The 21713-nt window shown below is 57.4% G+C and overlaps 1 protein-coding gene across 5 annotated transcripts; it reads left to right on the top strand.

Moving 5' to 3' along the window:
- Positions 1-32: 32 nt before the first annotated feature.
- On the top strand, positions 33-19102 carry TAF5L (TATA-box binding protein associated factor 5 like). 5 transcript variants are annotated; one of them, XM_079107769.1, is made up of 6 exons: positions 33-174; positions 802-844; positions 7205-7349; positions 8576-8680; positions 11838-12559; positions 17230-19102. In XM_079107769.1, exons 3-6 carry the CDS (start codon positions 7208-7210, stop codon positions 18025-18027), a joined length of 1767 nt encoding a protein of 588 aa, XP_078963895.1. In that variant the 5' UTR covers positions 33-174; positions 802-844; positions 7205-7207; the 3' UTR covers positions 18028-19102. The 5 variants fall into 5 exon arrangements, with proteins under 5 accessions (XP_078963895.1, XP_078963893.1, XP_078963894.1 ...); XM_079107767.1 differs by lacking the exon at positions 802-844 and having other exon boundaries at positions 41-174; XM_079107768.1 differs by lacking the exons at positions 33-174; positions 802-844 and adding an exon at positions 229-384.
- Positions 19103-21713: the final 2611 nt, after the last annotated feature.

Here is a 21713-nt window from a genome sequence, read left to right as displayed (position 1 = left end):
GCGGCCCAGCCCGGCGCGCCCGCTCCCTCCGGCGGTCATGGGGCGGCCGCGCAGAGCCGCAGGCGCGGCGGGGCGCGTGGCGCGTGGCCCGGGCTAGCGGCGGCGGAGCGAGGCGCTGCGGCGGAGGCGGCCGGTCGCGGGCAGCGGGGCAGCCGCGGCCGCCTGGCATGCTCAGTGAGCGCGGGCGGGGGGCGGGCTCCCGGGGCGGCACCTGCGCGGCCGGGTCCCCGCGGCGGGGGCCGCACGTGGCGGCGGGGCGCCTGCGCGGCGCGGGCGGCGGGCACCGGGGCGCGGCGGGAGGCGGCTGCGCGCTGGGCCGCGCTCGGCCGGCGGAAGTGGGCGGCGGCGCGGACCTCGCGGGCGCGGAGGTTCCGGCGGCGGGAGGTGAGTCCCGGGGCGGGCGAGGGCCGCGGCCGCCGCGCTCGGCCGGCGACACGTGCGCGGAACAGGGGCACGGGCCGCGGGCGAGCTCCGGCCACGCTCTGCGCCGAGAAGCCCGGGAGGCCCCGGTGGCGGACGGACCCGGGCACCGGGATTGCAACCTTGTAGCCGGCAGGCGGTGGCGTAGCCTCTCCCGGTCCTGGTTTCCTCCTGTGTGAACCAGGACGGTAACTCGCCTGGACCTTTCGAAGGTACCCAGAAGAGGGTGCACGCGAAAATGCCTGGCGCGCAGAAGCACTCTTAGGAGCTGCTGTGACTTCCTTTTTGGCTAAGTACCTTCTAGGTTCCTGGTAGGCTTGATTTTCTTGTGTTGAATGTCAAACATGCTGACTTTTTTTTTCCTTTCTGTTTATTATGAAGCCGTCCTGCCTTGAACGTCACTGTTAACCCAGGACACCAAAAGGTGGGCTCACGTGAGCGTTCTTCTTTGCCATCAAAGACTGGGTTAGGTATCTCGGGAAGGCCTCGTTCTTGCCATGTCCCTGCCTCTGACCGTGAGGTTTGGGTGTGGTCTGTCGTTGTGAAGTTAGGTAGAGGCCTCTCCTGACTACTTGGTAGGTGATTTTGTTTCTGTAGTCGGTGTTTCCCACCTGTGAAGACATTTCAGGAGAAAGTCATTTCTTCTTGATTGGCATTGGCTGGGAGGAGCCTAGGAGTCAGATGTTGAGCTAGCCTGTCCAGTGCACGGTACTGGCTGTCACATTAAAAGCCCCTGTAGGATTGTGCTGCTCTCTTAGCAATCATCTGCTGTGCGTTCCTCAGTCTTGCTCTCCCAGGAAGCCTATGGTCCCATGTGAGATCTGTGGAGCTGCAGGGTTTTGCAAAGGGCTGGGGCCCAGACCCTGCAGCCAGGTAGTCCCAGTGCCCGTGTAGGAACTGAGTGGCCTTGGGCAAATTTTCTGAGTTCTTTGGGCCTCAGCTTTCCATCTGAAGAAGGTTGCCTGCCTCGTAGAGTTGTCACAAGCTTAGAGGAGATGATCTGCAAAACACCAGTGTTGTGTATTCAATAAGTGTGTAGAGAAAAGGTGGCTAGGCTTAACTGTTACACCTCAGTAGGACTTAACCCAGTTGGAGTGCCAGTGTGAAGGTCCCTGGACCTCTAGAATGAGAAGATGTGTGGGCCTCCTAGAGAGAGAACTAAGGGTCTATCCATGAGGGTAGAGCCTGAAATGACTCAGTCAAAACAGGATTTCTTATTCTCCGCTGCAGTGGAGATTAACCTTTCAGAAAGGTAGTGCCTACAGTAGCTTGGCCTTGGGTTGGAAGTGGTGAAGACCACAGTTACTTGTTCTGGCAGCTTTGCATCTGTCTATGAGTCTGAGAGGAAATGACAGCCTCCATAGTCGGGCTTTTGAAACCATCTGGAAGCTTAGAGAGCACTAACAGAAGGCACAGAGCAATTGCTGGTGATCCAGGCAGCCTCTCCTCCCGAAGAGTACATTCTGGTGCATGTCATGCCTGCCTGATGACTGCCCACAGAAGTCCCCCTCCGAAGAGGACGCCGCCCCAGATTGGGGGCTCAGTTATTCAGTCTTACCCAATCAGTGGTGTGAAGAAAGAACCAGGGAGGGTTCAGTGATTGCTGCTTTGTGTCTCACAGCGCAAGTGTTAGGTGCCATTGGACAGCTTGTACAGATGGGGTGCAAGGGGATCGATACAGTAAGTGATAAACGAGAAAAGTTCTGTCCACCCGTGTAGGAACTGAGTGGCCATGTAGGAACTGAGTGGCCTTGGGCAAATTTTCTGAGTTCTTTGGACCTCAGCTTTCCATCTGAAGAAGGTTGCCTGCCTCGTAGAGTTGTCACAAGCATAGAGGAGATGGTCTGCAAAACACCAGTGTTGTGTATTCAATAAGTGTGAGCTCTTGGTAGTGTAGGAGACACTCAGTGACATGCTGCATGCAGCAGCAGTTTGTTCCAGGAACCTGTGGGTTTGATGGCTTGGGTCAAGATTTCCAGTAAGAGCATCATGTGTGGATTCAGGAAGTTTCTGTGGTAAGTGATTTGGTGCCTATGAAGGTGAGGTGCTTTGAAAAGTGGAATTTGGTGTTCAAAGTGGCTTCACTGGTTGTAGTGCTTGAGATGCTTGTGAATGGTTACAGTAAAAGTTTCTTATGAGTTAGTATGTTGCCATCGGTATTTTTAAATACATGTAAGCTAGTAAATTAGAGACAAAGACTAGGTATTTATTCTTCATCTACAATTCATAAAGCTCTTATTACTATATTTTCAGTAGACTATAGAGATTTCTTGTCCACTTCCTGTTTGTAAGAGTAACGTAGGTTGAGCCTGCCTTTTGCCTGGGTGTCCTTCCTGTTAGACATGTTGAAGTTTCTGTCTTAATGACCCCGTGGTGTTCAGCAAGGGTAAAGATAGCTCTGTTTTTACAATCAAAATGCCAACTTTGAGAAATTTTGCAATTAGAAGTGTTGTGTGGAACCTTGTGAGCCTGCACGTTCAAGCTCTGATGTGATGCTTTTGTTTCACAAAGTGGGTGCCTCAGAGCTTGCTGGCCTGGAGGGCGGTGGTCAGCCATATGTGGCTGCTGCAATTCAGACACAGCTCCTCAGCTGCAGTGGCCATGCTTGCTCAGAACCCGTGTGGCTGGCGCCTGCTGTGATGACCTGTGTGGACTGAGGATGAACACCTGAGGACCATCCTGTTCTGAGGCTCACTCTTGTGGACGTCCTAATGTCACCAAGTCCTCTGAAACCACACATGCGGCATTTAATTTGGCTTTGGGAGCAGTGGTGAGCACAGGAAGCACGCTGCCCTGTTCTCGGAGAGCCCAGCATCCTGTTTCTCCTGCCTGCAGCGGTAACAGCACACATAAGCATTTCATTCTGTGGCAGAACGTAGGCAGAGGTGTACAGATGCCCTGCGCAGACCTTGCTGGCCACTGTGGTAACGAGGCTTTGTATGGGTCAGCTTTTCTGTGCTGTGGAATTGATATTAAAGGAGGAATAAAAAATACGCGGCCTTCTCAGTTTACAGAAATCCCCAAAGACCACAAGCTAAAATGAGCTGTCAGGAATTCCCAGCAGAAGCTGGATGTGCTCTGGTAGTATTAGGGGGAGAAGAACCTGTCCCCAGGGTGCTCCGCCTGCTCAGGGAGAGGGAAGAGCAGGCGGGGCAAGAGTGGCTGCCAGGGGTGGGGCAGAGATGGCACTGGTGTTCACTGGGATGCCCCAGAGGAGACTCAGGGTGGGAGAACACCAGGGTCACCCAGTTGGGAAGGGCCTGTGCTGTTGGCAGAGAGCGGGGAGGCAGAAGACGCGTGGGTTACCTTAGAAGTGAGGGAGGGAAGGAAGAGAAGGCGGGACGCCAGCCAGGCTCTGCTCGTGGAGCTCTGGGCAGGGAGGTCTGAAGGGAGGATGTGCTGTGGGTGCCTGTGAGTCTGCATCTGCATCATCCACATGGAACTCTTGCTCAGGAGGGGGCCTGACTGAAGACCCCTGAGGGTGGTGTGATGCGGGAATGTGAGGAATGGAGGCGGACAACAGAGGACAAGCTCGGAGGGAGTGACCAGGAGAGTTTGAGGGAGGAGATGTGCCCAGCAGTCCTGTCAGCCTCGAGACCACCAAAGACAGGACACTGCTGAAAGGTGACTTGGGTTGGCCGAGAGTCAAGGAGTCAGAATCTCAGTCAGCAGTCCCCTGCAGCCAGGCGGGGCCATCAGCCAGGTGAGGTCACTGGCAGCTGTTCAGAGCAGCTGGGGTGTGGTGCAGAGCATCATGGCAGTCCCAGCCAGTGGGTTTCTAGCAGCAGCTGCTGTGGTTCTCTGCCTTTGCCCATGTACGCAGTGAATAGGAGCACAGTTCGCCGGTCAGTTGTGGCTGTCACCTGGCAGAAGGGGTCCTTGCCTCAGCGGTGGTGTTTAGCTAGGTGAACACACTTCCTCCAGCCACAGCACAGAGCTCCATGCTCAGGTCCTACCTAGAATGCCGCTGGGCAGACTACTCAGTAGAGAACCAGTGTTGAGCACCTCGCAGGCACTTCACATTTCATCCAGCACAAGTACAAAGCAACTTTTCATCTGTTTTTAAGCATAAATTTACAGTTGGGAAATATATTTACTCAACAACAACAGAAAAAACACCCACTAGCTGATGGTCAGAGACTCCTGGGGAGCTGAGTTGAGGGTTGTGTGGTGAGGTTTGCTGGGTTTACTACAGACTCACCCTGCTCAAAGCTGCCGCCTTGTGAAGGACAGGTCCCCATGTGACATCGTTTGTGAAGGACAGGTCCCCACGTGACATCGTTTTGCATTTCAGGGACTGCCTGGTGGTTCCTCCCAGACCCCTTCCGTCAGCCACTCGCATGTGGACCTGGTAGGAGGGGTTGGCATGCCGTGTGTGGCCGGCCTGGGTCCAGGATTCTGCGCCCCGTCTCTGTGGAGGTGGCTCAGAGCCAGCCATTGCTTCAGTGAGGTCATCGTGCTGGAGCGCCCTGGGGCAGTGTGGAGTGTAGGTGGAGCAGTAGGAGAAAGAGACGTGTGTCTGATTTCCAGAAATGGGAAACACCTGAAGAGACAGGTCTTGACCTACGTTTTGCCTTTAAGGATTACGGTACTTATATAAATTGAAAATATAAGAAATTTGAAATTTTAACAAGGAGGGTGTAGTTATGTCCAAACTTCATGTCCACTGAAAGGGTCCATGGCTCCAGGAAGCAAGAGGTGGACAGTGTGGAGAGCACAGCGCTGGTCTGGTTCTGAGTCTCAGGTGGCAGGTGTTGTAAGGAGGTTCTCATCTGCGGGCACCCCCTGTGGACCTCAGCCGGGGCTGTTCTCTGAGGAACCTTCTCATTCATTGCTGTCTAGCTATGGCCTGGACATCACACCAGCTGAGGCGGCTGCTCCTGGGCCCTGGGCTCCGGGTGTGAGGAGCCATGCCACCACAGAGAGGATCCTCATCCCGGGTCCCGGTGTGGTTGGGCGGGGTGCCCTTGGGGCAGTTGGTGGGTGTGTTCACAAGGATCGGAGTTGCACACTGACTCCGTGCAGTCCTGAATGCAGCCAGGCTGTGCGATGGCGGGGCTTCTGTTGCACCTTGAGAACCTCTGGCCTTCCTCCTCCTCAGAGGTCCCATGTCACGCCACATCGATGCTGTGTCCTTGCAGGGTCTGGCCTCCCACTGGTTGGTCCTTGCTGCATCTCTCACGGCAGATTTTTCCTGCCCAGGGGTCTGACTGGAGTGCTCGGGGACAAAGCTGGGTGTCAGCAGCGGGCTGGTGTGGACAGCTGGAGAGCAGCACCCGCAGGTCCCACGTGACTCCAAGTCAGAGTCCCGGTCAGGGCTGGCCTCGCTGGCGCTCACGCTCCAGGAGGCTTACACAGCCGCGAAGGAGCCGTGGAGAACCACAGGCACCGACCCTGACGCAGCAGCATCGCGCATCCAGGCGTAGCAACTAGCACTCTGTCTTCATGGTGGACAGGTGACGCTGGGAGCAGGTCACTCCAAGGGCGTCAGACCCCCTTGTCAGTAGTTAGAAGGAACATTGGTGTCAAGTGGGCATTGGCACAGCAGCAGAGTGGCACCCTTTTGGGCAGAAGGGCGAGCCCCACGATGGGAAGGCCTCTGCACTTCATCCGTCTCCTGTGCTGTGAGCCCAGCCCCTGGCTGCATGCTGCTCCTCTCTAACGTGGTTTGTGTTCCTTGTGGTCTGGAGGTGGAGTGCCAGGTGGCACTGTCCTCATGCTGCACAGACCGGGTGCAGGCGTGTCTCCAGCCTCTGCCCTGCCCAGCCACCGTGGAGGGAGGGAAGTGTCCCAGGGGACCTGGGGAGCCAGGTACAGCCTTGGCTATTTGCCACAAGCCATGCACTAGGAAATGGCAACTTTTGGAAGAGGTAGGGTTTTAGATCTCCCAGTCCTGGAGCACTTGGGAGAAGACTGCTGCAGCTCGCCTGGAGGCTGAACCCAGGGCATGGCTCAGGCCGTCCGTGCGCTCCTGCAGCCCCTTCCCAGGAGCCCGCTGTGGGGCACTGCAGTGGCCCACGCTCTGGTCCTGGGAGGAGGCAGCTCTGACGGTGAACCTGGGGAGCTGGCCTGTTCTCAGGGGTCGTGGGCACGGTGGTTTCTCCACTTCTCTCCAAGGAGCATTTGTGGCCACGGCAATGCTGGAGTTTCCTTTCCCTCTTGATGGTGGATTTACTGCTGAAGGGAAATGATTCCTCTCCTGTCTTTATTTTGTGTGTGTTTGTGAACCCTGGAATTAGTTTGAATCGTTAAAAACAGCCTGTCCCGTTGGTTCGTTTGCTGCCACTTCTCTGCCTGAGGAGACCCTTGCAGCACGCTCGTTGCCCTCAGTGCTGGGTACTCTTCTGTGCCTATGGCTCCAGCCATCTGCACAGAAACGACCCCTTTTCAGGAACACATGCTGTGGAGCTGGCGGCTCCGCGGGGTCCTGGTTCCCAGTTTACAGGTTTTGGGTCTTGGGTTCTGCGCGGCCTCTGCCCACATGTTGATGGGTTTGCCGCTGATGAACGCCTCTCGGCGGGAAGGGAAGGAAACCTGCCCTGGCCTGGCCAGCCTGCTGGCTGGTGTCTTGGTGTTTGGGGTGGCCTGCAGGTCTGTTGTGCGTGCTGTTCCCACTTCCACGTTGTGGTCATGGGAGCCAGATGAGGTGGACAAGCCTGTGGTGGGCGGCAAGCAGTCGGCCTGGGCTGCTCATGTGCGGCACAGCCAGTCTTCCTGGCCTTGGCTGGCCTCTGCTGCAGCCACCTGTCGCCCTTACGGCCCCTCCTGTGCTTCCTCTCTGCAGGTCATGAAACGTGTGCGCACGGAGCAGCTCCAGACGGCAGTGTCGTGCTACCTCAAACGCCGGCAGTACGTGGACTCCGATGGCCCCCTGAAGCAGGGCCTGCGGCTGTCACAGAGTGCCGAGGAGATGGCGGCCAACCTCTCAGGTAACACTGGCTCCTCAGCCTCTTGTCTTATCTGTACCTGGTAGTCCCTGCAGCATCTTCGCCCCCCAAGATTCTGAGGGGCAGGTCCCCTTGGCTGGCAAGAAACCTCGCCATGGAGGCCGGGTTTGCAGGGTGAATGAGACTCTGAGAAGACTGGTGTTTTAAAGTTATTTTCTGTTGTCACTGTTTTGAAGGTAGGTTCTGTGGAAAAACCTGTCTGTCCTCCATCTGGAATAGCAAGTGGTCATTCCTCAGCCGTTCTGAGTCCAGGCCTCTCTGGGACGGGCCTTTCTTGGCTGAGTCTCTGCAGTGCTCATGTGCGCGCCAGGGCCCGTGTCTGCGTGGAGGTGGGGCTCGGCCCTGCTGGCGCCTTCTCCTCCCTGTTCCTGAGCTGCTGCTCTGCCACACACCCGCCCCCCGCCATCCCAGTCTCCTGCTCCCTCACACTGCCATCAGCGTCTGGGGCCCTCCCTGCTGCGAGGGCGGGTTAACTGCTGCCGGAAGGAGGTGGGATGGTGCAGCCCAAGCACACCCTCCACAGGCTCCGGCTCCTGAGGCCCTGCAGGCACGGGGACCTTCAGACTGCCGTCCTGGGCAGGACAAGGCCAGGTGCTGGCGTGGCATAGTGAACGTGCTTTGTCTCCTGGAGCCGCTCCTGAGCTGCCCTGGCCCGTAGCTGTGCATTGGGCCCTTGAAGGAACATGTCTCTTGTGCAAGGCAGGTGAAGAGGAGCAGAAAGTTCAGCGCCATTCTAGCCTTGAGATGAGAAGAGAATGCCGTTTGGGGAGAGAGTAGAGAACGAAACACGTGGTAGTGAGGAGGAGTGCGAGTCCCAGCAACCTTCCGGAGCGCAGCAAGCCCGAGACGTGGAGCATGGGGGTCTCACAGGATCCCCCCGGGAAAAGCACTGTGGGGGTGTCTTGGACAGTCGGCCTTTCTCTGTGCCTGCACCGCTACGTGCTGTAGCACAGGGACCTCAGGGCCAGTGCTTCTAGATGTGCCTTAGTGGTGTGGCAGGGTGACAGACTGTCCTTGTCTGCCTCGCAGGTCCGTGCTTCCTGCCTTTCCACTCCTCTGCCCTGGCGTTAGCGTGTCAGGAGGGAGAGGCAGAGCACACGTGACCACTCGTGCACTGTCCATGCCGCTGGGGCAGCCCACACCCTCCCCCGGCCCTCCCCCATCCTGCTATTGATTGCCTTCCCACCTTTCTCTCTCTTTCTCCTCAGTCCAGTCGGAATCTGGTTGTGCCAACATAGTGTCTGCAGCCCCCTGCCAGGCAGAGCCCCAGCAGTACGAAGTACAGTTTGGACGACTGCGCAATTTTCTCACTGGTGAGTACTCAGTGCTGGAACTTTTTCTAAGCTAGAGCAATGCAAATTCCCTTGGTGCTTGTTGTATCCTGGGCACAGTGTTGGGACTGTGTGCAGACAGGCCTCATGGAATTGGCGGGAGAGTTAAATTGTGAGGTTAAAGTGCACAGGCCAGAAGAGAGCCCTGGGCTCATTCTCTCCTGCCACGGCCTTCAGCACAGGGATGTGATGTGCACTGAGTAGATGGAAGCAGGACAGCATGTGAAGACGCCCCTCCGTTTCTTGCCAGTCACAGCACATCCCAAGGTAGTCTCTGCCTTGTGTTCCAAAAGTGGGAGACTTCAGTCTCCTGGATTAGCAGAGGCTGGACACTCACGAGGACAAATGACCGCTGAAATGCATTCCACCCTCTCCTTTATTACTGTGAGGCTCACTCAGTGCATCGCTGGTGAAAAACAAGTCACTTAACCTCTCTGGGGCCTAGGGTCCTGGTGTCCGGGTGAAGGCTGTCGAAGGCTGAACCCACCGTCCCCCACAGCCTTGGTGCCTCATTGCAGTGGAGGTGCTGGGAGAGGCGGCAGCAGGGAAAGTGGGCGACGAGCTGTGCACACCGCCTGCTGCATGCCCTCTGTGCAGAGCTCCTGGTGGGAAGCCCTCGGTGTAAAACTCAGAGATTCTTTTATTTTCGTTTGAACGATCCACAGGTTAATGATTTTTAATGGTAAGGTGCATTTGAGGAGACCAGCAGATAAAAAATATTCCCAGACATACACACACCTAAGATTATCCTCGTTTTTTGGTCCACTTACCTGTGGCCCTGAAGCCCTGGGGCCAGCATAGCTGGCCACCACCTCTGCCCCCATGCCCCATGCTCTCTTGTCCCAAAGCTCCACCTCCTCCTTGGCGTGTCCTGTGGATGCTGGTGTGAATGCCACCTGCCCTGGGCAGGCTCCTCTGATGACCCCAACTAAGCACCTTCTGTCCCCACATGCCTGCCATGGGCCCAACCTGGCCTCTGCAGTCAGCAGCCTCCTCTGTGGAGAGATGGAAAGAAGTACAGGCTGGTCGGGGTGGGAACCCCCTGCTGAGGGGCGCTTTGGAGTGAGGCTGCAGGAGCAGCGTGAGGCCCACGCTCCTCCAGGCCCTGGGGGGTGGTGTGTCTGAGCACGTGCTTGTGTCCAGAGGGAACAGAGGCAGCAGTGCGTGTCAGTGGTGGCAACTAGGTCGTCCGTCCCCTCTTGTTTGAAAGTAAGCCTGAAACTAGGATTCTCTGGAGGCAACAGCCTGCATCCCCACAGGAAGTGCTGGGAGTCTGGGCAGGGTTCATCCTTCTGTTTCTGAAACTGTTATTTAGCAATCGTCCAGCAAATCACGATATTTAAAGACGCATCAGAGTCTGCTCCACCTGGGTTCCCAGAGTAGTAGACCCAACGGAGTGTGAGAGGTCTGAGGAGTTGTCTTGGGCAGCGCTGGGGTCAGAATTCCTTCCTTGAGCACCTGGGTCTTTTTCTGTTGAGACCTTCAACTGATTGAACGAGGCCTGCCGCATTGTGGAGGGCCGTTGCTTCAAGTCTGGGGAACCGTTAAGCCAGCTGACTTAGATGCTACTTGCATGCGAAGAATACCTCCACAGCCACATCTAGAATCACTCTGACCAAACAAACATCTAGGTGCCATGGCTCAGCCAGTTGGACACACAGAATCAGTCATGGGCTGAACCACCTCGTCACCTGTCCTTCAGCCCCTCCTTCCCCCCTTGCCTCACACGGGTGAGGGCAGCACGCACTCCACCTTTCACCTGTGTCCTGTGGGTGGCCTCCACACACTCTCCTCCCTACTCAGAGCCAAGTAGGGAGGACTGGGGGCAGTGACGGCCACACACCTGCAGCTGGCTGCCCCCTAGAGGGCCTGGCCAAGCACGCGCCCGCCTGCCTGGGTTGGTTCTCGTGGGCTCTTGGACGCCGCACTGAGACACAGAGCCACGATAAGCCACGCACTCTTCCTTGCCCAGGCGGAGCAGCTGTCCGGCTACCCTGGGCAGTGGGGCTGTCCTCGACCAGCCAGAGGCTGGTGCAAGCACCCGTGGTGGTCCAGGCGTCTCGCCCAGATGGCAGAGCGGCTCCTGTGGACAGGGACGGCTGTCTGTGTGAGGAGGCAGGTCCTCCTGCTCTGGAGCCCTGTGTGACCTGTTGAAACACGTGCAGATGCTGTGCCACCCGTGACCCTCGTGCTACCTGTGTCCGTGCAAACCCAAGCACACCGCAGATGAGGATGAGGAGCCAGGGAGTCAGCAGAGCTCAGAGTACACCCAGCACTGCACAGTGTCCTGGAGGCCAGCACAAGCACTGAGGTGTCTCACACTTTCCGTCTCATTAACCTGTGACAATTAAAGCTGGAAAGTTTCTTTAATATTGTTTGTCACAAAGTGTCCCAGTAGTAAAGTCTCAGATTGCTAGTGTGGTTTAACTGGCACCAGAGCGTCTCGTTTGTAAATTGTCACTGCAGAAGTTTTATAGTTTGTGGCACACATCCCAGTGACTCCGGAGGCTGGGCAGGAGGATTGCGAGTTCAAAGGCAGCCTCAGCATCTTAGTGAGACCTTGTCTCAAAATAAATAAAAAGGGCTGGGCTCAAGCACCCTGGGTTCAATTCCTAGTGCCAAAGAAAAAAAAAGGAAAACGACATTTTTAACCCACAGAGTCTATGTGAGGATGCGGGCAGGCAGTTTGGGGTGTGGGTTGTCAGTTCAGTGTTGGAACACCTGCGCCCAGACAGTGGGCATGCTGGTCACCCACTGGGTGAGCTCTGGCTCATGCAGCTGGTGCAGCCAGGTGCTTGGGGAAGAGGATCAGAACTGCTCGCCACATAGCCACACGAGTGTTGGGTGTCCTTGCGTTCGTTGCTTTTAAGGTGGTCGCCATCCAGTTAGAATTCCGTCTCCCACAATACCTTCAGGGCCCTCACACCTGGAGTTTCTCTCAGAGATGCTGGCCTCTGGGGGACGTGCCTGGCCAGGCACGTCCTCACGCTCTTGGCTGGGCCAGGCCCAGGGCACATGCTTTCCTTCCTCCACAGAAAGACTCTGGAGTCCGAGGGCGGAGGAGCGCTGTGTGGCAGGCCTCCCAGCCGCCGCCTTGTCCCGAGCACCGCTTCCTGAAGCCCCTCCCCTCTCGTTGCAGATTCCGACTCCCAGCATAGCCACGAGGTGATGCCCCTCCTCTACCCCCTCTTCGTCTACCTCCACCTCAACCTGGTCCAGAACAGCCCCAAGAGCACGGTGGAGAGTTTCTACAGCCGCTTCCATGGCATGTTCCTGCAGAATGCGGGCCAGAAGGACGTTGTGGAGCAGCTGCAGACCACACAGACGGTGCAGGACATCCTGTCCAACTTCAGGCTCCGTGCCTTCCTGGACAACAAGTACGTGGTGCGCCTGCAGGAGGACAGCTACAACTACCTGGTGCGCTACCTGCAGAGCGACAACAACGCCGCCCTCTGCAGGGTGCTGGCCGTGCACATCCACCTGGACGTGCAGCCCGCCAAGAGGACCGACTACCAGCTCTATGCCAGCAGCGGCTCCCGCGGCGAGAGCGGCGGCCTGGAGCCCCCCGACGTGCCCAGCCCACTGCTGCAGAACGAGGCAGCCCTGGAGGTCCTGCAAGACAGCATCAAGCGCGTGAAGGACGGGCCTCCCTCCCTCACTACCATCTGCTTCTATGCCTTCTACAACACGGAGCAGCTGCTCAACACGGCGGAGGTCTCGCCCGACAGCAGGCTGCTGGCCGCTGGCTTTGACAACTCCTGCGTCAAGCTCTGGAGCCTGCGGTCCAAGAAGCTGAGGTCGGAGCCCCACCAGGTGGACACATCGCGCATCCGCCTGGCTTGTGACACTCTGGAGGAGGAGGTAGGCGTGCCACTGCCCCAGCATCCTTCCCAACCACTAGCTGCCCTCCCACACCTGGCAGAGCTCCCCCGGGGCCCCAGAGCCAGTCATGCTGCGTGCCTTAGCTGCTGCGTCCTGCGCCATGCCCAGCCCAGGGTTGGAAGCTGTTTCTCACAGCATTGCTTAGCTCTGCTAACCAAGGTCAGTACCTACCCCAGTCCAGAAGGTCGTTACCAGCGCTGAGTGTCCCTGAAGACTGCCCTCACAGTCGGCTTGGCCAGGTGACCCCAGGTGTGTGAAGGTGCAGTGGGCCCTGAGCTGTGAGCTGCGGGCCAGCGCAGCAGGACCGGGCGTGAGGGGTCTGCCCTCTGACCCAGGCAGTCTCGTGCCCCTCAGTCAGGGTGGCAGCCGTGGCCAACCTGTGACTGCAGTGGGTTGGCAGTGAAGGGCCTGGCGCCAGGGTCCTGGTAACCAGCGTTACGCCTCAGTAGAGTATGGGACAGGGTGTTCTTGTCCTGTCACCTCTGACACCCAGGGGACGCAGCCTTGAGGTGTCTGGGGTGGGCGCTTGCACAGAGTGGCAAAATGTGGGAGGGAAGTCACTCTGAGCCCCGCAGGTGCCCAGGGGCCGGGCTGCTTCTCTGCCCGAGCCCCGCCACCCGGAGGTCCTGCGGCCGCACCAGGCCTCGCCCTGGAGGTGCTCGCCACGCTGCTTCCTGCCTCTGCAGCCCTCTCCTTGCTTTCTGTGCTCGAGTTTGAATTCTCAAGCCTCTCTCCGAGCCGGAGCGATTCCAGCTGCTGCTCCCCTAGGCCGAGGCCACTGCCCTCCGTGACTCTGTTTTCTGTAATGGAGAAGGAAAAACATTCCTGAGAGCCTGTTAGCAGGTGACGCCGGCTTTGAAGAGAGGCTGGTGTTGGAAATTAACTGAAGGGTGATGGCGGGTGATTCTTAGGTGTCAGTGGAGGTGTGTCTGAGGTCTGGGTTTAGGGTTAGCACGAGGGACTCCAGAAACAGACAGGCCTGGCGCATGGCTGCAGCTGGGAGATCAGGAGCAGGAATGGCCACGTCCCTCCCGAGTCCTGGTAGCTTCGACCAGGCAGCAACCACAGAAAGGTGGCGTGGAGCAGAGCCCGGTGGTCAGGTGATAGGCGAGGCAGGGGGGACACAGTGGACACACTGCCCATGTCCCCATCCTGAAGGTGCTGCGGATGCTGCTCCTGCCCGAGAGCTGACACTGAGGCCCTGGTTGCTGAGGGACTTCCTGTTGGAGTTTTGGTTTGGGGAAGTGTCTCTGGTTTCTAACAAGGAGCATCTTGGGAGAAGCCAAGAATGATTTTATTCTGATAGTTGGTGTTTTATTTGTTGTTGTTTTGGTGGTGCTGGGGTTGAACCCAAGGCCCTGTGCATGTGAGGCAAGCACTCTACCGGCTGAGCCGTCTCCCCAGCCCAGTAGTTGGTTTTTAGTGTTCTCTGGTGAGAACTTGGACTTGGATTTTTCCCTGTAGAATTTACAGCTAAAGGGAGGCTCTTACTGCCAGGGCCACCAGCTCACTTGTCCTGGGATGCCAACAGATGAAAGTCAAGGTGAAGCCCTGGGCGCTGCAGGCAGGTGATAGGAGGCAAGGGAGGAGCACGGAAGCCAAGTGAAAGGGCCAGCGTGCAGCTGCTGCTTCACTCTTCTGAAGCGGTCATTACGTAAATCAGCCAACTCAAGGTTCTGACAACAGCCCAGCAATTCCACTTCTGTGTGTGCCAGGAGAGGTGACGACGTAAGTCCCCAGGAGAACTGGCATAAGAACCTTCACAGCATTGTTCACGGCGGCCCAGAAAGGAGACCGCAGCCTGAACGTCGTCAAACACAAACTGGCCTGCCCTTAGCGCAGGGAAGCCAGGGCACGGCGTCCACCAACACAATCAGCCTAGAAAACTCAGGCTGTGTGCAAGAGCGGTCTATGGGGAGAAGCACATTCCCACCTCCCTGTGATGGGCGTTTGGAGCTTAGTAATCGCACCAGAGATGTTGCCCAGGGCTGCTGGCACTCACAGCATGCGGTGACCCTGCTGGGTGGGTTCTAGGTGAGGCCGTGGTGGTCTTGGCAGACAGTGGCGATGAGGCACAGCATGTGCACTGACCTGGCGCTCTGTCCCTCAGAAGTGTGGCTCCGACAGTCTGTGAGTTTCATCTCAGTGTAGAAGATGATAGCAGGGCCCGGGTATGGCCTGGTGCCAGGTGCCTGCCCAATAAGTGGAAGGCCCTGGCTTCAAACCCTAGTACCACAAGAAAATTTTAAATAGTGATCAGCGCAGAAGACAGTAACCAAAAGGTCCTACGTGGGTGTAAAATTGTCTCTGAGCTAGGCCAGCAAGGTCTGGCCGAGGACTTCAGTGCTGTCCTGTTCCATCGTTTCCTGCCCAGCAATGCCGGGAGAGGCAGACGGTGAGACTGATCGGCCAGGCAGTGCCTGCTCCCCCAGGGCCAGGTGCTGAGGGTCAGACCTCCCCTCCATCCGTGCTCTTGGCTGCCGGCCCTCCCTGTGGCCAATCTGTTCAGGCCTGGTGACTCCTGTCCCAGCCCACGGTCCTTGGATTTGAAAAGTAAAGAGTCTGCAGTGGGCACGATGTGAGCCCCATACCTAAGTTAAACTTTCTAGTAGCCACTTCAGAAAAGGGCGGAAACGTCAGAATCAGTTTTAACAGTGTGTTCCATGTGATGCAGTGTGGACAGAATGTCATCCTCTCATCATATGAGCATCAAAGTAACAGTGAGTCTCCTCCCATCCTAAGCCTCAGAAGCCTGAAGCCACGGGCACCCGCAGGTGCGTGGTGCCTCGGGTCGGGCAGCTGTGGACTCTCCCTGGGTGGGGCTTGCCCTGTCTCGACCCTGCAGGCCCCACCACAGGTGACACTGCCAGCTGCAGGGCAGACCCCGGAGTGCCTCTGGCCCTGGGAGAAGTGTGTAAGCCACAGCCCACTGCCAGTGGAGGAGCAGGCAGCCTTGGCAGCTGGAGCTTGGGGGACCCCGTGGCCCAGGTGGGACTAGCACACCGCAGCGACCCCCGCCCCAGACCCTGAGACAGTGTGAGGCCCCACCCCACGTGGTCCCTTCTCCATCTGCTATGTGTGCCCGGTGTGCACAGCATAGCTGATGATTGTGTGGGTAGCTCACCAGCCGACCTTGGTGTCCAGGATGCATGCCAGTCACCGTGGGGTCCCGTGTCAGCATGGATGGAGCGAGAGCCCTGGGGCTGTGGTCCTGGCAGAGGGCCAATGGTGACAGCCAGCAGGAGTGTTCTGGTGCCCCAGTTCCTGAGCTCTGCAGTCAGGCGGACACTTCTCCAGGCCTGGGACAGCTCAGAACGGCTGGGAGGGCTGACCAGGCCTGTGCACTGCCTCTCTCTCCTCCAGGCAGATGCTCAGTGCTGGGAAGGTGAGGTCCCTGTGCTCAGACAGCCTTCAGCCCATGCCCAAGGACCTTTGTTCACGTGCCCGGGGTCAGTTTTGCTGTTTCTTCGTTCACATGCCCGGGGTTAGTTTTGCTGTTTCTTTGTTCACATGCCCGGGGTCAGTTTTGCTGGATCTTTGTTCCCGTGCCCAGGGCCAGTGCTTCTGTGGTCCTTAGTGACTTCCCAGTGCAGGGCAGTGAGTCGAGCTTGGAACTTTTAAGTGTTGCTGTGACTGCTTTAGAGAGGAAGATTGCTGATATTCTGGGCAGCCCTTGGTAAAACGCTGAGCTTCCAAAAGCTGGTGTGTTTTTAATGTGGCATGTGTACAGTCGCTATTTGGAGCATTCTCGGACACCAGTGTTTTCTTTTAACTCCATAAAATTGTACACGTTGGAGACATTTACTTTCACTTTCAAGTAGGAAAAAGAGCCTTCTGAGAAAAAAAAAAAAAACATGCCTCTCCTACCCAGGAGCCAGAGCCAACTGGCTGGTGTTCCCGTCTCGCCTTTGGTCAGTTAAGAGTCCACTGGGGTCAGGAGTTCCAGGACAGATGCAGTCGTGCTTGAGGAGGGCGGACTGTCCTCCTGAGCATCAGGGTGGCCGTCTCCTCCGTCCGTGAGCCAGGAGTCCAGGTGCTGGGCTGTGCCAGGCGGTCTCTTGGGGGGCCTTCCAGGAAGTGGGTGTCAGACCCCGCCTTGGTTTCTCCTGAGCCACTGGCTGTGGGGGGTCAGAGGAGGGCCTGATGCTGGCCGCTGACCTCTGCTGCCTCACACGGCCAGGCTCCATTTGGGCTAAAGCCTCCTGAGTTGTGTGTGAGCGCTGAAGCAAGGCCTGGCCAGCTCCTGGTCGCTGCCTGGTCACTGACTCCAGTGGAAGCAGGACGTGGAGGGTGGGGCGTGAAGCCCCCAGGGCTGCTGGGGAGGCTGTGCATGGAGGAGACCTGTGGGCTCACCTGAATGCACCAGTGATCCTTCCGTCAGCCATGTGCGCTGCCACAGGCTGCCTCTGGATTGGGCACTGAAGTGGCCACTGCCCTCACCCAGGGACCTGCACTCTGGCTACAAGACCAATTAAGGGAAGCAGGTGGTGCGTGGTGAGAGCAGCCCACTGTCCTGTTCCCTGGCTGCCCTCCAGGGTCACATTGCCTTTCCCAGGAGGCCCTGCCCTCTGCCTTTCCCATCCTGACCGGTGCCCTGCGACACCACTGATCGCCCTCTGATGTGTTTCCTTCCCCACCCCCGCCCCCAGGATGCCGAGGACGACAGCGCCGGCACAGAGATGAAGACGCTGCGGGGACACTGTGGACCCGTGTACAGCACGCGGTTCCTCGCGGACGGCTCAGGGCTGCTCTCCTGCTCGGAAGACATGTCCATCCGGTACTGGGACCTGGGCAGTTTCAGTAACACCGTGTTGTACCAGGGGCACGCCTACCCTGTGTGGGACTTGGACGTCAGCCCGTACAGCCTCTACTTTGCCAGCGGGTCCCACGACCGCACCGCCAGGCTGTGGTCGCTGGATCGGACGTACCCGCTGAGGATATACGCGGGTCACCTGGCAGACGTGGACTGCGTCAAGTTCCACCCGAATTCTAACTACTTGGCCACGGGCTCGACCGACAAGACTGTGCGGCTGTGGAGTGCCCAGCAGGGCAACTCGGTGCGGCTCTTCACGGGCCACCGCGGCCCGGTGCTGGCCCTCGCCTTCTCGCCCAGTGGGAAGTACCTGGCCTCTGCGGGTGAGGACCAGCGGCTGAAGCTGTGGGACCTGGCCTCCGGGACCCTGTTCAAGGAGCTGAGAGGCCACACGGACAGCATCACCAGCCTCGCCTTCAGCCCGGACAGCGGCCTGGTCGCCTCGGCCTCCATGGACAACTCGGTGCGCGTCTGGGACATCAGGAGCGCCTGCAGCAGTGCACCCGCGGACGGCTCCTCCAGCGAGCTGGTGGGTGTGTACACGGGGCCCATGAGCAGCGTTCTGGGTGTGCAGTTCATGGCCTGCAACCTCCTCCTGGTGACAGGGATCACGCAGGAGAATCAGGAGCACTAAGTTCTTACCTTGGTTGAAGTGAACTGGGCCGTGGCAGAAGGCCTCTTGCTACAGTCCTGGACACGTGGAGACCGAATCACTGATGGACTGTGAAAGAGCCCCTCCCTCCCTGCTGGGCCCCAACTCTGCTGCAGGCCCGTGGGGCTCGTGGGGCAGGCAGAGCCCTGGTGCCTGCATGAGAGCTAAGAACGGCCCGTCCCCAGGTCGGCTGTCGGTTCCGAGCACCCTCTGGACCGCCTGCTGCCCTCGCCTTCCTGTCTGGCCTGCCTTCTCCTCCTTGCCTGAGGACGGTCCCAGAGTGCCCTGCAGCAGCCGGGGACAGTGTTGCTGGGCCACCCTCACAGGGAGCTCCTCTTGGTGGAGGGGTGGGGGATGGGGCCTGGGAAAGAGGGTGATCCTGGCAGTCTTTCCTTTTCCTTGATGACAGAGAACCAGGATTTTTATTATTGTTATTATAATTATTATTATTATTATTGAGAAGAGGAAACGAGCACTGGCAGAGGGACCTTCTCTGCTTTTATCTTTCAGGTTTGGCTCCTGGCACAGGCTGATACTGGGAATTTTTAAGGTTCAGGGAACTCAGAGAAGGTGGCAGCACAGTGTCGGGAGAAGGGAAGTCTCCGCAGCCTGATGTGCCAGGCTGTTCCTGGACGCGGGTGGGGGCACTGGGCACTGGCTCCGGAGGCCCTGGGAGGGCACGTCTTTTCTCGGCTGCACTTTGTCAGTGATTCTCTCCCCTGAAGAGAAGATTATGGTGGGCTGGGTGTGACCCGGCTGCAGACCGCTTGCCTAGCAGGCGCAAGGCCCTGGGTTCAGTCCCCAGCACCAAATTTAAAAAGATTATGACAAAAGATAACTTGGAATAAGTCACAAGACGTGGAGTCTCCAAAGGACTGTCTGTGGCAGTAGCCCTCAGCGTCTTCCTCCTGCAGCGCCCGCTCCGTGGGCACACTGTGTCCAGCTGTGCTGAGGGCAGAGCAAGTTCTGGGAAAAGGGTTAAATATTTCTGTTTTCTGAAAAGAGTTATTTTGTATTTTGTTTTCTATTAAAATGTATTTAGTTTCAACAAGCAGTGTCCGCATGGCATCTGCGTCTCCTCCGGTCGCTCTCCAAGGCCGTAGCCAGGACGACCCCAGGACTTGATTTCATGTTCTTGGGTTCTGTCAGATGTACTTCAGGTTGTGATTGCTCTTGGCATTCGCCTGGATTGCTGGTGGCATTCCATATTGTCCACATGCCGGGAGGCAGACAAATATTCTGCCACCTGTGGAGTCTGGTCCCACTGAAGATCTGTAAGGAGCACAAGAACTGGGTTATTTCATATACTAAAACTGTGGACTCGGAGGTTTCTAAATGATGCCCAAATTAGAACCGATGCCAGTAAGGCATGGTGGAGCAGATTCCCCGTGGTCAGAGGCTGGAGATCTGTTGCCTAGAGTTGTCTCTTAAATCAGCACCCTCATTTGGTAGAGAACGATGGCGTACCTGGAGACAGGATTCCTACGTTGAAACCGTCATAAAATAGCACAGATAAGGGGCTGTGCTGGGGCTCAGGCCTCGCACGTGTGAGGCACTGGGTTCGATCCTCAGCACCACGTAAAAGTAAACAAAGGTCTAAAAGAGAACGCCTTTTTTTTTTTTTTTTTTTTTTTTTTTTAATGTGGTGCTGAGGATCGAACCCAGTGCCTCGTATGTGCGAGACGAGCACTCTACCACTGAGCCACGATCCCAGCCCAAGAGAATGCTTTTTAAAAGACAAGCACAGATAAGTAAAACTGGAAGGCTGTTTTCATTTTTTATAAAAGTAGTGTACTTTGAAACAGTTTTCTGGCACCAACACTAAGAATTGTCAAAAAGTCAAGTGGGAACACTAGAATGTTACTCCTGTTTTTTAATCTGAGCCTGCAGTGCTAACAACCGGAAGTGCTCTCACTCCTGAAGCAGGTCTGTCTGAGACACAGCGAGCTTTCTGACAGCCCAGCCTGCAGGTCGCTCTCGTGTGCTCTGCGGGGAGTGCCTCCAGCTCCAGCAGGCTGGGTGACGGAGCTCAAGAGTGTCTGTGCTGAATTACCCCCAGAGGTGAGGTATGGCTCTGGGAGGATTTGGGAAGGTTGTGCATGATGTTACCAATGCTGATCCCCCGGTCAAGCATGGCAGCCACTGGGCTGGTCGGGCTTCTTGTCGCCAGCACTGCCGGTCCTGCGATCGGTGTGGGTTCTTGGGACCTGCAGAGTCAGCCTGGTTCCCTTGTCCAGTGAACTCGTCTTAGGGTGTCACAGGTGATTGGCTTTACAGACTGCCCATCATAACTTCCCCACACTTGTTCCAGTATTCAAAGGGTATGTGTTGTGTCTGCAACCTTGGGTGCCTACACAAGGTCACCCTCCGGAGCTTGCCCTCTCCCTCAGAGCAGCACCCTGGGAGAAGCGCTCAAGAGCTGTTATGATTATGTTATATCCTGTTGTGGTGATCTAAGGAGGATAGCTTGGGAGGTAGAAATACAAGCTCTTTAAGCTGGGTGTGATGGCCCAAGCCTGTGATCCCAGAGCCTTAGGAGGCTGAGGCAGGAGGATTGCAAGTTCGAGGCCAGCCTCAGCAACTTAGTAAGTACCTGTCTCAAAAAACAAAAAGGGCTGGAGATGCAGTGGTCGAGTACTCTTGGGTTCAATCCCCAGGAGGAACAAATGAAACTTGAAAGCACTGCGAAGAGAGTTCACCTGTCAATGTGACGCAGCTCTGCAGTGTGTGCCAGCAGTGTCAGGATGACAAACTCGGAGTGCTGCTTTAACCGAGCAGAAGACTGCCCACGAGGAACCGGCGTCGGGGGGCGAGAGGCACAGGCGTGACCTCTTGTGCCCTCTCCTTCCTACGCGTGGAGATTCACAGGCACATCGGTGCCGGCCACGGCTCTGCTCCAGAGGCCTCCCTGTGGGACCCACCAGGCAGCCTCCTCAACACCCGTGTCCCTGACAACCGAAACCGATGGTGGGAGTCAGGTTTCCATCGCAGAACATGGAATGCGCCTGTTCCTTGTCTGGGTGACTCGCTGAAGACAGCTTAGCTGTTACTGTGGGTGACGTTTCCTCAGAGAACGGGCTGTGTGGTTGTGAGTTTCTGCCAGCCATGCAGAGGTCAGCCAAGCCAGGTGGCCTGTGCTTGCAGTGCCCGCAGGAACCTGGCTCCTTGAGTGCGAGCTGACCAGAAGACCACGGATCTGGAGAGGCCTCGGGGAGGCACAGTTGGCGGGGGGCCGAGGGCAGCTGGGAGCAAGCCAAGTGCAGGCCAGGAGAAGGAGTCTGCCTGTTGTCCTTGGGACGAGGCTGCCACGGTGTGGGACAGGGCCTAGTGCTGTCCAGTCTCCACCCTGGCAAGGCCAGAGAGCAGCATGTTGAGCACTGGGATCCTGCTGCAGCATGGGGATGGCTCGCGAGTGTACCTAAGCCCGGCAGAACCAAGCCCTCCGCACAGCTGGTAGGGGTCCGACCAACAGCCCACAAAGAGAATCCTGCAGCCCAGGGAGGCACGGGTGTGGGTGCTACCCAGGGAGCCTCCAGCAAGCCTGAGACCCTGGCTGCCTCCGTAGCCCAAGAGGGGCCTTGAGGCGGACTGAGCAGAGGGCCCAGCTCCTGCCCAGAGAGACTGAGCTGAGGACTGTCAGGCCACAGAGCTTTGGGGTGACTCCTGCT

This window comes from Sciurus vulgaris (assembly GCF_902686455.1).
Source record: "Sciurus vulgaris genome assembly, chromosome: 12".
NCBI lineage: Eukaryota > Metazoa > Chordata > Mammalia > Rodentia > Sciuridae > Sciurus > Sciurus vulgaris.
Note: the sequence above shows the minus strand (reverse complement) of the source record. Positions and strands in the feature narration are given on the sequence as shown.